This window comes from Scaptodrosophila lebanonensis, unplaced genomic scaffold (genome assembly GCF_003285725.1).
Source record: "Scaptodrosophila lebanonensis strain 11010-0011.00,11010-0021.00 unplaced genomic scaffold, SlebRS2 tig00000043-arrow-pilon, whole genome shotgun sequence".
In the NCBI taxonomy this organism is placed as follows: domain Eukaryota; kingdom Metazoa; phylum Arthropoda; class Insecta; order Diptera; family Drosophilidae; genus Scaptodrosophila; species Scaptodrosophila lebanonensis.
Genome location: NW_022060545.1, coordinates 7,223,220 through 7,237,336, shown reverse-complemented (window position 1 = coordinate 7,237,336; position 14,117 = coordinate 7,223,220). Strand labels below are relative to the sequence as shown.

The 14,117-nt window shown below is 37.9% G+C and overlaps 1 protein-coding gene across 1 annotated transcript; it reads right to left on the bottom strand.

The window, feature by feature from the left end:
• Positions 1–10,173: 10,173 nt before the first annotated feature.
• On the bottom strand, positions 10,174–13,524 carry LOC115622707 (amidophosphoribosyltransferase). Its single transcript, XM_030516736.1, has 3 exons — positions 13,343–13,524; positions 13,103–13,278; positions 10,174–11,710 (listed from the first exon to the last, which is right to left on the bottom strand). Exons 1-3 carry the CDS (start codon positions 13,386–13,388, stop codon positions 10,283–10,285), a joined length of 1,650 nt encoding a protein of 549 aa, XP_030372596.1. The 5' UTR covers positions 13,389–13,524; the 3' UTR covers positions 10,174–10,282.
• Positions 13,525–14,117: the final 593 nt, after the last annotated feature.

Here is a 14,117-nt window from a genome sequence, read left to right as displayed (position 1 = left end):
TTACTTTCAAGGTGATCGTCTCGGTAGCAGAGGAATGCGAACAAGGAAAATGCCAGTCATGCGACCTCTTTCTTAATTATGAACCGGACAGGCCACACCTGTCCGTGTTGGCTGCGCTCATGCGCTCCTGCGCTGCCCGTGTCCTTTTAGTAGCATATCAATAAACTATTTAGAGGGCTCTGGGGTCCTGTGCGGCTGTGCTGATGTTTATCGCGTAACCGGCTTTATGACGTGCTGCAGCTTGCCTTTGGCGGTTCATCGCGGGTCCGTTACAGTTTCAATTTGCTCGCGGTTGTTTTTTTTTTCTTTTAATTTTAATTTTGTTACACGCTAATGATACGCGCCTGCTACCACTATTCTCTGTTTTGTACTCGGGTCAGCGACGTTGGCGTCTCAGTCAACGCCGTGAACTTGACCGTGGCTATCGGCGACTCAAGATCTCTCACTTTTGCGCTCGTCGGGCTATTTTCGGAGTGCTCTAAGCGTGGACCCGTCCATTAATAATGGGTGCCAGGCCACTCCAGTCACATGCAACTCCCCACGCCCTACCACTTCACTATTACGGTCGAGTGACCGCGTCTGCGACTGCGACTGCGACTCCAACTTCTACTTCCACTTCGACTCACCGTTGGTCACTGCACATTGCATTGGAGGTTTAGTCGAAACGCTGATCCGGTTATGATACGCTCTATGGCCATACATAGTTAGTTAGCTACTTGGTTGGCCGTTGGACATTGGCCGTTCGCCGTTGGCGGGACCGTGTTGCTCATGCAGCGTGCCGTGCATTCCAGTACCGCTTCAAATTCATTTTGTGGCATTTGCCTGGCTAATGGATAAAGTTGTTGCAACTGGCATGTCCGCTGAAAATACAACCATAAACTCAATTAAATTTTTATGTAATTTAGGCCATTAGCTTAAGTTCTGCTCCCTAACTTGAATCCACTCAACTAGTCTTAAATAATTATTATCCCATGTCTGGTGGAAAATATTTACTTGATAGCTCGAATTCTCATATAACCCCTCTTGCTTTCTATGGCATTGGTTTTACGATTAGGTAAAACGTAATTAGTTTTGTTGTTTTGGCTTACTATTTCTCAAATTAAACATATTTCTAATTAAGCAACAAATTTACAAATTCAGATTACGATTGCATTTTTTTAGTTTCTTTAGTTCTTATATACCCGTATTAAATTACAAAATAGACCCACAATATCGGAGCTATTAATCATATTTTTTAGTACCCAGAGTCAATCTTATTCTTCACTTGAATGAAATAATCATAATACTTTTCTACATTGTTATCAATGTTTATACATGTTAAAAAATTAAATAAAAATAAATTTATCAATATATTTAACATGTTTTTCTTTATCAAATTAATTATGTAAAGCATTCTTAGGTTGTCTGCTTAACAGATTAATGCTACTTATCAATGCAATACAACAAATGTTCATGAATATTTCAAAAAGAAACAATTACACAAGATTTCCACGTATAGCCTTTTAAATACATAGTCTTACATGTTTTTGAAGAAGAGGCGCACACTGTCATCTATCTCCCTCTCTCTCTATTTTCTCTCTCAGCATTCATTCAACATTCTTTAAGTTAGAATTACCTTAAGATCTTATTTTTATTTATTTATATCAAACAATTTAAAGTCCAATTCATACAATTCTGAAATATTTGAACGATAAATGTTATACGGTTTATAAGTAGCTAGGAGAGTCATTACTTTTGGGTGTATAGACATCTCTATTTATCACCTTCGACTCCCATCATTTCTCAGAAACAAATTCCAATTATCTCCTGTCTTGTTTACTGGCATATCGCCCAACTAACCGCCTCAGTTGCTGCAAACGTGACTGCCAAAAAATGCGCCTGTCTTTCCCAGCACCCGTTCTCGTGCACCCACACACGAATATTCCATTAAAATCGTAGCCGTGTGTGCAGTCTGTATAATCTCGAAGACATGTGTGAATTTGCCGCATTATCTGGCAGCGCAGATCTTTTTCCAGCGCACAAAAGAAACAGCTACAACAGCAACAACAATCATAATACTCGTATTAATTCAGGCGTTGCTGCGGCTCTCCAAAGCCGAAAGCCAAAAGCCAGAAGACAGAAGACGCGCTCACATTTTTCCCACACTCGATCAACATGAAATGAGATATGATGAGATATTTGACAGTTACGTGATTTCTTTCGTGGCTTGTACGCTGCCAACTGCCAACTGAGCGACATTGCGTTTTTAATTTATTTAAACAAATACATAAGAAGTACATTTGTTGGACGCAATTCACGCCGCTAGAGGTCGCTAATTTAGTGGAGGCGCAAACCCAACGAACTGGCGCCTGCCCCGTTGCGCCCCCAAAATTGCTGTGCCGTGCTGTGCTGTGCTGTTCGCATTAAGGACATGCGTGTTAGCTTGGAGTTAGTCCTGGCATCGAGCCTTTTGTGAATGGAACACTTGTGGAGTGCCTGTCGCTTCAGTCGGCTTTGGTAACTATGTGGGGGCGGTCGTTGTAACGCTCTCCCAAAGTTCTTGAAATATGTATGCAAATTTTTTGTCTAAATGATATTTGCCTTTAAAAAACATTGCCAAGATATTTTTTCAATTTCCATGCCCAAGTAATCTTATTTAAAAATAAAAAATAAAACACGATGCAAGATAGAATCTAACGATAAATTATAGACAGACTTAACTTCCATTCATGTATGGCTTTTTGTTCAAATTATTAAATACTCTTGTATACTATTTTTAACGTGTACACTATTTATTAAATTTAATTAAATAATAGTAAATATCCTTAATACTATAGTATATAGTACAAAAATATATTCCAATGTCCTACATATATAGTATTATATATTATTACACATGTATATGCAATTTAAGAAGACTTAACGGTATAAACATTACTAGCATAAGTTTAAGGAAATCACCTTATAGGAAACATATTTTAGAATAGTAATAACAAGAAAGATTCAAATTCAAATTGAAATAGAACAAAACTTATATCGGTCTATAAATAATATATCAACATTTTTGAAACCACAATTACACGTAAAAATATTAAACTAATCTTATTTTTTTACACTATGCGTATCTGTTTTCTACTGATTGAAGATATTACAATTCTTCAAGATTTGAATTGAATTTCTTCTGTCAAAATAATACTCACTAACTAACTAATAATACTAACTACTTACTAAATTTCTATTTGAAACACAACATCTCAAGGAATACCAAGGCTAGCAAATATTTGTTCTTATCTAAGATTAGTATAAATTTCGTAGACGCCCTGAAAAGTAATTCCCAAATGCAATTTAGAGACAATATTTACTAAAATATAAAAATACTATAAGTTATATACGCGTTATAAAATTGTCAACTTTTAAATACTTTTTAATTAAATATTGATTTTAATAAATATAAAACCGTTGAAATGTCATTCTATTAGTTTTATAGAAAACTAATTAAATGAAGATAGATTGCTTGAAATGTGAAATGAATTTTTAAATTCTATATTGCCGAAACACTTGGTTTCAGAATATTTTTAGCATCGAGACAAATTCCTGTTTTCTGTGTAATTTGGTTTTGACTTGTATATTTTAAAATCCATACAAATTTGAAACTCTTTTAACGTAATGTACTAAAAAATATTCCCAGTATGTAATTAAAAGTATTAATAAGTACACAACTAAGCAGAATAATGCAAATTACGATGCATAGCATTAATCAATTTTCTTTACATTATGAATTTGTATTACAATTATTTTGATTTTATTTTTTTGTGAAATATAATTGTGATGCGTTTATGTTAATATTGTTCAAATATATGATGGAATGCACTGATATGGCCCTTGGGCCTTTGCATTGAAAACAAGGTAATTAAAATAACTTAATTAAAATAATAAATAATCCAGCTTGACAAAAAGAAGTCTTAACGGGAAATTGCATTTACAATAACAGCATACATACAACAACAGTATACAAACAAAAACGAAACAAAAAAAAAAAAACGACAACAGACAAAAAATAAAAACACAAAAAAAGGTTAAAAATAAACTGCACAAACAATTTTCAGTTGAGCGGCCATGTAGAAATTTGCAACGGTGGGCCGGCAACTGCGGATGTGTCTGCTGCATGTGCTGCTGTGTGTTGGCCAGATATCAGATATACAACAACAACAACTGGCAACATAATGAACTACACGCAATGGGAAGCACAACAGATGCAAGCTGAGTCGTCAATGCGGTCGCGCCACTTGCCGCACAGCCAACCGAAAAGACAACAATTCAAAAAAAAAAAATGAAAAATATTTCAAAAAACAAAGCCACCAATCCTTGCCAGCAGTCGTCAACAAATCTCGCCAACAATGTGGTGACAATGGTGGCCGCTGCGCCGGAAGTGGAGCAGTCAAAATGGCCGACTGCCTGCTGTTGTTGTTGTTCTTTTTGTTGTTTTTGTTGTCATGTGGTGTGTTGCATGACACTTAAATCTTTTTGCGCGCTGCAGCGCTTCGCGTAATTATTGTGATTATCTTTTATGAGTAACATGCGCCTCAGCATCGGCGATGGCTCGGCACAGGGGTGAGGAAGTAGAGGGGGCGGATGGGGGCTTTGGCAGCATTGGCCAATACGCGGGAAAATCACCTGTCGGCACGCGATGTCATACTGCCTCTACATTTTGAGTTTCTATAGAGGTATGGGGGAGCAGGGGTGCAGAGGTGCTGCGGGAACTGCATTCTTCTGTGCACACAATGTTCATGCATATTTATTACAACACCGAACGCGCCCAAGCCCAACGCTTTTGTATTTGCTTGCCAAGGGCGTAGCGAGGGGGGGTCTCGCCAAGTCCTCCAGCCCCTAGAATCTATTTAAACAGAACAAACCAAATATTACAAATAGGTATGATTTTATTGCTTTCAAAGAGACTTTTATTAAAATTAAATTACCGAACTAATTCTTCAAGGAAATAAATAGCAACTAAACAAATACATTTAATCAACTTTTGACAATTTTTCAATATTTTAATAGAATTTAATCAATTGACATAAAATTTATTTTACCAACATACATACATTTTTTTTAATAATATTATAAATAATATTCATATTTTAAATTTAAAATCCTTTTATCGTATAATCGTATTCGAACGTAAAATCCAATAAGTTGAGCTTAAAGAAAAAATATGAGTTCCTTGAAGAATTGAATTTGATAATTTATCTTAAATTTTAATTCGAGTTTTTAATATTTTTGGCCCACGTCCATGCCGCTTGAAATGTATATGTTTATAACTATATCGCCGTAAGTAGAAAATGAAATGCGCCCGCTCCAACGGCAGCCAATTTCTTGTCCCGCCTCACTTCCTCCCATTCCCCTACACACTCCCTCAGCCATTCATCAAACGTAGCCAGCGGCACTCTGCGTGCCAAGTTTTTGCTTCGCACAGCCAGCGCACAGCACAGCACAAAAATTAAATTATTTTAGTTCATAATTTTAAATTATAAAATTTGAAGCTTGACTCAGAAAGTTTGCCACGCAGCCCAGCCAGCCAGCCATCAGATGATGATGGCGCCCCATTTACAAGGTTTCCATGTCACAGGCCCCAGGCCACGTTTTTAGTGTAAATACAATTTAAAATTTCGAAAATATTTAGAAAATTAACGCAAAGTTGTGGAAATTTTTGCGTCCGCTTGTTTGGGCGCTCTTGCATTTTCGTTTATTTCAGCATTGTACAAAATATTATGCAAATTTTGTAACTCTGGGGAATGCCGCACCTTGTTGTTGTTGATTGTGTCCAAATGAATGTTTAAAATTTGATGCATTTTGTTAAATTTGAAATGAAAAATTGAATGACTGCTATGAATGGAATGTACATGAATTACAGCATTGCTATCGAAGTTAATTAAGCGAAATGTTTATGGTAATTAAGGCGGGATAGTAATTTACATTTATTTTTGCATTTCTTTGGAAATTAAGGAATGTTGGAATAATTAAACAAACCCAATCAAAATCATATGTTGAGTTTTGGGGTCAATTGAGATTTGAACTTGAAATTATTTATTCGCTTTTTGGGGAAGTCATTGCACGGGAATATTCATCATATTTATCTTAAAATAAACAAAAATAATCTAGTAACTTTCTAAAACTTACTATGAACGGCCATTCTTTTTCACAATATAAGTGAAAAACACATTTTTGAATTCATGTATGCATCTAAAAATTCATTTAGTTCCACTTAGTTTAAATTAAAACTTGAAAATTTTATAACTTATTACGGAAACGAAAATTTAAGGAAAATGAGATCAAAATGGATTACAAAAGTTCGTTAATTGTTCATCTGTTTAGTTCTACATTAACAAGAATCTCAAATAATCTCAAGTCAATAACAAAAATTTATCAGTTTCGAATTATACACTACAAACAAATTTTAGAAGCTTGGTTCATAGCAGTTTTATAATTTTTAATGTTAATGCAAAATTTTCATAAAGTATTTTTTACATTTATTCAGGAAAGCTTTAAAATTTCGACTACATGGATCTCGTATACCTTCTTTCAGACTTACTTTGGCACAAGCACAAGGATCAACAAAACAGAAAGAAACACTAACTACACTTGCTAAATAATTTTGATAAAATATTGAAATGATATGAATTAATAATATTTTAAATGAAGATAGTATAATGTCGCCACTTTGACAAAGTCAAACGAAATAATACTAAAAGCCAAACATTTTATTAAAGTATGCATAGATCCAATCCGCATTTTGAATAAATTTTTGAGCGCTCTCCTAGAGGACCGGCAATTCCAACTAAATTTATTGTGATCTTCCCCCCAAAACCTCTTACATTGTTGTTGTTTAAACGACATGTTTTTAAATTAAATTACCAGCAGAGAACAAATTTTCTGGTACCTACGATGATGGTGACCCAACAACATGCCAAATTCTTGGCCAACCATGTAACGGGCGCCTGACCTGAGCAAACGAAATGTGCTGCTTGTTTATTGGTTTAACACAAATGTCCTTTTTGGACGACATGACGACATGATGGCAGGGGGCTAACGAGGTCTTCAAGAAAACAGGAAGTTTGATTTGCTAATGAACTGAAATACAAAAGGGATATATCAAAGTCATTTGTGGTGGTGGTCGAGTATTGTATGCTGAATATATTGGCCAGAAAATTACATTTGATTTGTGGCTGGTGTTGTTGTAAAATCCTTATTGTTTGTTGTTGCCTTGTCGTGTGCAAGTTTTGCATGCCAGGCACGTTTGCGTGCCAAAGGGCATCAAACATGGGCGATCAAGGTGCTTGCGGCTCCTTTTTGACTTTTGTTTGTTTATTGTCAGCTCTCGTGCCGACATGGTCCGTGTCGAAGCTTTCTTCCTTTGGGCTGCCGGCCTTTTGGCAGTTAGTGGCAGCTTTTTTCTGGCATTTCTGTGCGACTTGTTGCATACATAAGTCAAGTGTCAACAGTTTAAAATGATAGAGCAAGGCACTTAACGCCTGAGGCCGTTTGACGTTTAAATTAAATTTTGGGGCAATTGCCTTTAAGTGTCTTGCTGTAATAATGATATCTTCATAATCATCATCAACACTTTATATCTTACCGGCTTGGCTCACAGTTTGCCAATTTCATTTGCATGCCAAGGCAATAATTTTTTGCCCCGCTCGTAAGTGTAGAAAATATTTACTCAGCCGTTTGACGCAATAATAAGCAATTTTGTTTATAGTCGGAAACGGAGGAAGCTGCTCATCTGCCCTTTGTAGCCAACACTTGAATGCTCTTTATTAGATTGCACAACCAAGTTGGCAAAAATTTATTGCACTTTTTTTTTTGTTCACATCCCCTCTCCATCGTCTACATTCATGGTGCTGGGGCTAACCTTCAGCCGTTAGCATTAGAAGTAAGTCCACCTACTCCTGTGTCCTGCCCTCTGTCTGCTTTTGTTTTTGAAGTAGGCAAGAGCCAAACCGAAAAGAGAAAAAAATGAGAAAGAAATAACATGGGGAACTTAAGTAAACATTAATTTACATAACTTCTGTGCAAATGACGACAACGGACGATGTTGGAGAGCTCTGTACGAGGCGGGCGGGGGTTGGGGGCAGGGCTGACGTAGACCAACACGTCGACGGCAACGCCTTGCACGAAAGCCAAGCGCTTTCGAGGTTTTTTTTGTGTTCCGCCACGCCAACGCTCGTGTCGCTCGGCGTTATTAAAAAATTTAAAGCATGTTTTGCGGCGCTGCCGAGAACGATAAGAATAAGGATGGGGATGTGGATGTGGATGGCGACAACCACAACGACTATGGCACTGCCAATATGGCTGTGCTTAGTTGCCTATGTGTGTGTGTGTATGAGTGTGTGTGTGTGTTTGTGATCGACGGCGCACATAAGTAACTTTTTTTCATATCCTTGTAGCAACCGGCGATTGTTAGAAAAGTGCCAACGTCTGTTTTCAATGTTGCAAAAGTTTTTTTTTTTCGCTTGCATTGGCGTTGTAGCCATTTGGCCCAAAGTAAGAGGGAATTCGATTTGTGCTCAGCTAGAGAGACTGAACTGATACGCTACTACCAATATTTGCTGAGCATGTAAGCAGCTTTTCAACTTTAGACAGAATTTTGGTAAAAAAAAAATGAAAAATAGTTCCACAGTATTTGCTTTTTACATTAAATATAATATCTCCTCAGCTTGTGATTAATTCAATTTTTAATTACGACTCAGAAATATTACAAGATAATAATTGTAATATGATGATTATTCAGTGTTGGAAGGACCTTACGCTTCTACTCGGACAAGTAGCTTTGAAAATATAAATTCTTAAATTTTATCATATCCACCAGAAATGAGTTTTAGATTACACTTTTAATAAGTGAGCCATTGAACCGAAAGAAATTTATTTTTATTATTTTTTCTCTTTATTTAAGATCCGTCCTAGGTGGAACTAATATTATTTTTTATGATAACTTAGACAATTTTTTTAATCATCCTTTTGTCATATGATGGTCGTGATGGGCGTGATTCGAACCGAGTGCCTACTCAGAACAAAGAAGTGAAAACTGAACTAGAGCCGTTTAAAAAAATGTTACAATATTTACCCAAAATACGTTCAAAATGGTTTTGAGCTGGATTTGGACTAAATTCTAAGCTGCTACGAAATTAGCATCCTAGAGTTCTGATGCTGAAAGGGAGTATAAGAGGTGATTAAATGAGGATTAATAATTTTGTGGCTTCAGTGAAATCTTGAATATTGAACATAGCGTTCCAATCTAAAACTGATTCGAAAATAACTACATATTGGTTAGCTCTGTGCAAGTTTTTTATAAATATCTGAAATAATTGCTCATTAATACTATTACAGACTTCACAACATGTAGCTAACAAATTTTGGAATACGCATAAAAATCAAAGTCTAATCAATTCATTACGATAAAAATTAAATCAGTCTTCCATACAATGTGCCCTTCAGGAGTACATGAGCACCCTGCACAAGAATTAATCAAGCGCGTTACGGTGACAGCGCATATTATTTTCATCATGGCTTAGCCAAAGCGACACAACAACGCATGCCTCCCCCCCACCCACTCCCCATTCAGACTCCTTAACTTCTTCCCAGTCGCTTGTGTGGCACAGCTTAGCGAAATTGTTTGCGAAAACACAACACAATATTCAAGAATAATGATGACATTGTTGACTTCAGTATCCCGCGAGTGGTAGAGAACAGAATGAAAGAAAAAAAAAAGAATAACGGAGCGCCACATAACCGCAAGGACATCTTCCGCAGGATTAAACGCCCTAAACGCCCCGTTTAGACGTTGTCGGAGCGTGTATTTGAAACGCCCACCGAGCAAAGGGACAGACCGAGGGAGAGGAAGAGAGATGGAGAAAAAAAGAAGCAAACATGATTACCATATTGTATGATATGACGCTATAACCGAGCGTTCCACCAACGACCCCATCACCACTTCCTGATGGGCTGCTTGGCAAACAGACTTTTGAAAAATAAATTGAAATGAATTGAAGTTATGGCATTAGACAGTTTTCGAAATAATCATGTGACAGCACCGTAATTATATGCAATGAAGACATCGGCCGACAGCCCGATTTGCATATAGAATATGTGGAAAATGTAGCATACTTTACAGCGCCCAAATAAAAACTCAGTTTAATGTACGAGTACATACATATTATATTATGTGCTTATAAGTAACGCCAACTAAGAGCTAATCCTAAACTAAAACGAGACTTTGTCTGCATTTCTACTAGCTACCAGCTGCCAGCTACCAGCTTAACTCCTCGGGCAGACCGCCCGGATACTCGCCAGTGAGACAAGCGGTGCAGTAGCCGGACTTGATGGGATTCACATCAGCCTTGTTCATCTGTACGGCCTTGATCAGACCCTCAACGCTCAGATATGCCAAGCTATCAGCACCCACATGCTCGGCCAACTGATCGGCATTGAGTTTGTTGGCAATAAGCTCCTCTCTTGTGGGTATATTGATGCCCATATAGCAGGGATATTGAAGCGGCGGACTGGCAATACGTATATGTACTTCGGTGGCGCCCGCATCACGCAGCAATTTGATGATCGGTCCAATAGTATTGCCACGCACAATCGAATCATCGATGAGCACAATTCGCTTGCCCTCCACATTCTGGGCCAGAGCGCCAAACTTCTTGGCCACGCCCAACTTTCGCAGGCGATTCGAGGGTTGAATGAACGTGCGACCCACATAGCGATTCTTGCAGAGCACTTCTCCAAATGGTACGTCCGATTCGCGGGCATAGCCGTGAGCCGCCGCTGTACCGGACTCGGGCACTGAGCTGACAATGTCCGCCTCTATTGGGAACTCACGCGCCAACTGACGACCGCATTGGAGTCGCGCCGAGTAGACCATTTGACCCTCGAACATGGAGTCGCTGCGCGCAAAATAAACATACTCGAAGATGCAGAAGGCCATGCGCTTGTAGTCCGGACGCTCCACAATGTCCACGGTGCGATAGCCATTGCGTGAGAGCTCCACAATCTCGCCAGGCTCCACCTCACGCACATACCTGGCGCCAATGGACAGGAAACCGCAGCTTTCGCTCGAAACCACCCATCCTTCCGCACGAGTCTCCCCGATATTTGTGTGGCCCGCATCGACGGGCACAATCTTGCCCAGACAGAGCGGCCGATTGCCATAGGAATCACGCACGGCATAGATCTTGTCCTTGTGCATGACCACCAATGAGTAGGATAGCGGGGCCAGTGTCATGAAGTGGCGTATGCGTGCCGGCCAATTTGGACCATCATGCTCCGACACATCCTCTGGGGCACAGCACAGCGATTGGGCAATCAGCTCACTGTCACTATGTGTGGACAGTCCCACGCCCCGCTCCAGCACCTCGCGTCTCAGCGACTCGCAATTAACCAACTCACCGTTGTGGGCAATGGCCAGGGCCCCATGGGCTGTGTGCACCACAAAGGGCTGGCAATTGACCACCTCGGAGGCGGCGGCTGTGCTGTAGCGTGTGTGTCCAATGCCGAGGTTGCCTTTTAGCTTTTTTATGGCCTCATCGTTGAACAAATTGTTGATCATGCCCATGCCCTTGTGTACACTGAAATTCTTGGAGCTCTTCCCCTGACTCGTCACAATACCAGCTGATTCCTGACCGCGATGCTGCAGGGCCACCATGCCGAGGCAAATCATCTGCGCAATATCGAGCTGAAAATATTTAAATAATATAAGGGATCGGCATTAGTTGTTTTGTTTATGTTTAGATAACTTCTAGCTATCAACGCCAGTAACGCCGGCAATACACATTTTAAAATAATTTCGATGCCATGGCAACAGATCTGACAACGACCGATAATGCACTTAAGCGTCTGTATTTTCCTGTTATTTTCCATTTCATTACAAACATCAATAACAGAAGCAGAGGCAGAGGCAGAAACAGAAGCAATAACATCGGAACAAACTGATTAAATAAAACCACAGCGTGTGGTCGTGGTTGAGCTTAAATGCCATTGACGTCACTACCCAGGCATTGGCTGCCGTTCGAAGCGTATGCAACGGCAAGTTTACTTGACCTATTAACGATCGGCCACAAAAATGTTGAGCTAACTGGCAAGCGTTATTTTTAAATTAGATCGTATTACTATTGCCGAATCAATAAAAAGAAGAAGAGAATCCGAACTTTTTAAACAGGCAAATGGGAACAAATTGTTCATCCAAAATTTATTTGTAATTCAATAATAATAGCTAGTTGGCAGACTATTTCAGAAATATCTCAAATGAATGCATTAAAAGTTCAAATCTCTCTTCTATTAAATTGTATTACATGTTTAAATAAATAATACCTAAACTTTCAATTCAGAATTTGCAAATCGAAAGAATATTTATTTGCCTACAAAATATTTCAGGGCTCTTGCACTTTTAATGAAATTATATAAATAGTAAACTTTCGATTCAAATTAAAAAAAAAAAAATTTATTTTCCTACAAAATATTTGAAAGGTATTTGAAATGAAAATTGAATGACAATTATGTTTAACAATACTAAGCCATAAAATAATTTAATTCTTAATAAATCCTGATATACTCATCAACATTTGCACAACTGCAACTAAAAAAAAATTAATTGAATTAGGCTTTCTTCTTGGATATTCACTTAAGAATATATATTTAAGAAAACTTACATAATATGAAAACAGAAAATGAAATCAACTAAAAAAAAAATTATTTTTGTATGAGTTAAATGTTAAAAATATAAATTTGCACCCAAAATGCATTAAATTTATGTTTTCAATTTATTTTAAAAGAATGTTTTATTGTAGTTTAATAAAATATTTAATTGAGTTTAAAAGCAATAAAATTTGGAAACAATTTTCCTTAATAATAAACTTATGTTCATCCTATTTAGAATCAAATTTAAGTTCTTTGGCTTTATCACGAATATTAGCTTTTATAAGGATAAGGATAAGAAAGAGTATGGAACAATTGCTGTGAAAAGCTTCAAATCAATGGCTCTGTAGCATAATTTCCATATTTTTAAAACATGTAAGCCTTTTAAGCCACAGTGAAAACTGTTCATTTCTTAAGATCCTTTGCAACTCACCTGCGTTGGATAGTCCCCGCAGGCAATGGCTCCGAATACGCCGCACTCACAGGTCATGCCCGTGACATCCGGACCCTTTGCTTGAACAGATTTGTAAATCTTGTTGGGAAACACTTTCAATTTGTTGCCCTTGACAGCTGTTGCATTTTCAACAGTGCAGCAAATGTTGTCGGTTTCTAAAAATGATTCACAATACTTGTATAAATCCACACTCACACACATATGCGGCCATATCCTTACCATTATTTATTTTTGAGCAACTCTTTCCACAATTACTTTGCGCCATGTTTGCACTATTTTGTGTGTGTGTGTGTGTGTATTTTTGTTGCACTGCAGCCTTATATACTTAGTAATAGGTGTTATTGTAAAATTGAATATTCCTCAACAAATTGAAGCACTTTTTACACTTTCTTACACGAGTTCTCACGTCTGCATTGATTGAATGCCTGTTGAATTATGATTGTAAATTTTTACAAGCGCGCGTAATTAAAGCTGCGAACATTTCTCAGCCGCATCTAGTGCACATCTACATAGTACACAGTTACATACATATGCTACATATATATGTATATGCATATGTATATGGGTAATCCAAGCTGATAAGCCGACAATCTCTGCCTGCATTGAATGCGACGCCTACAAAAATCTCCCGAAGACCCTCAGTAAAAATTGCAATGCTAATGAATTGTGAAGCTGCTTATTTCAAGTTAAATTTGGAATTCGTGTACAAATAAATAAATAATAATAATCTTTTTTAAAGAAAACCTGTCACGTTTCTTCTAAAATTCTTTGCTGATCACGTGCTTCTTGTATGATCCCACCTGTTAGTGCCTCGTCATGCCAATTTTTGGCACAGTTTGCTGCGCTTTTGAATGGTTTCTGCAAATCATATTTATTCATATTTGTGGATTCGAATCGCGACTGCCTTATCAGCAGGCAGCACTTTATAAAAATAACTTAAACATGTGCTCACCTTAAGGGCATTGTTTAATCGGCAACGTGAGAGTCTGTCGAT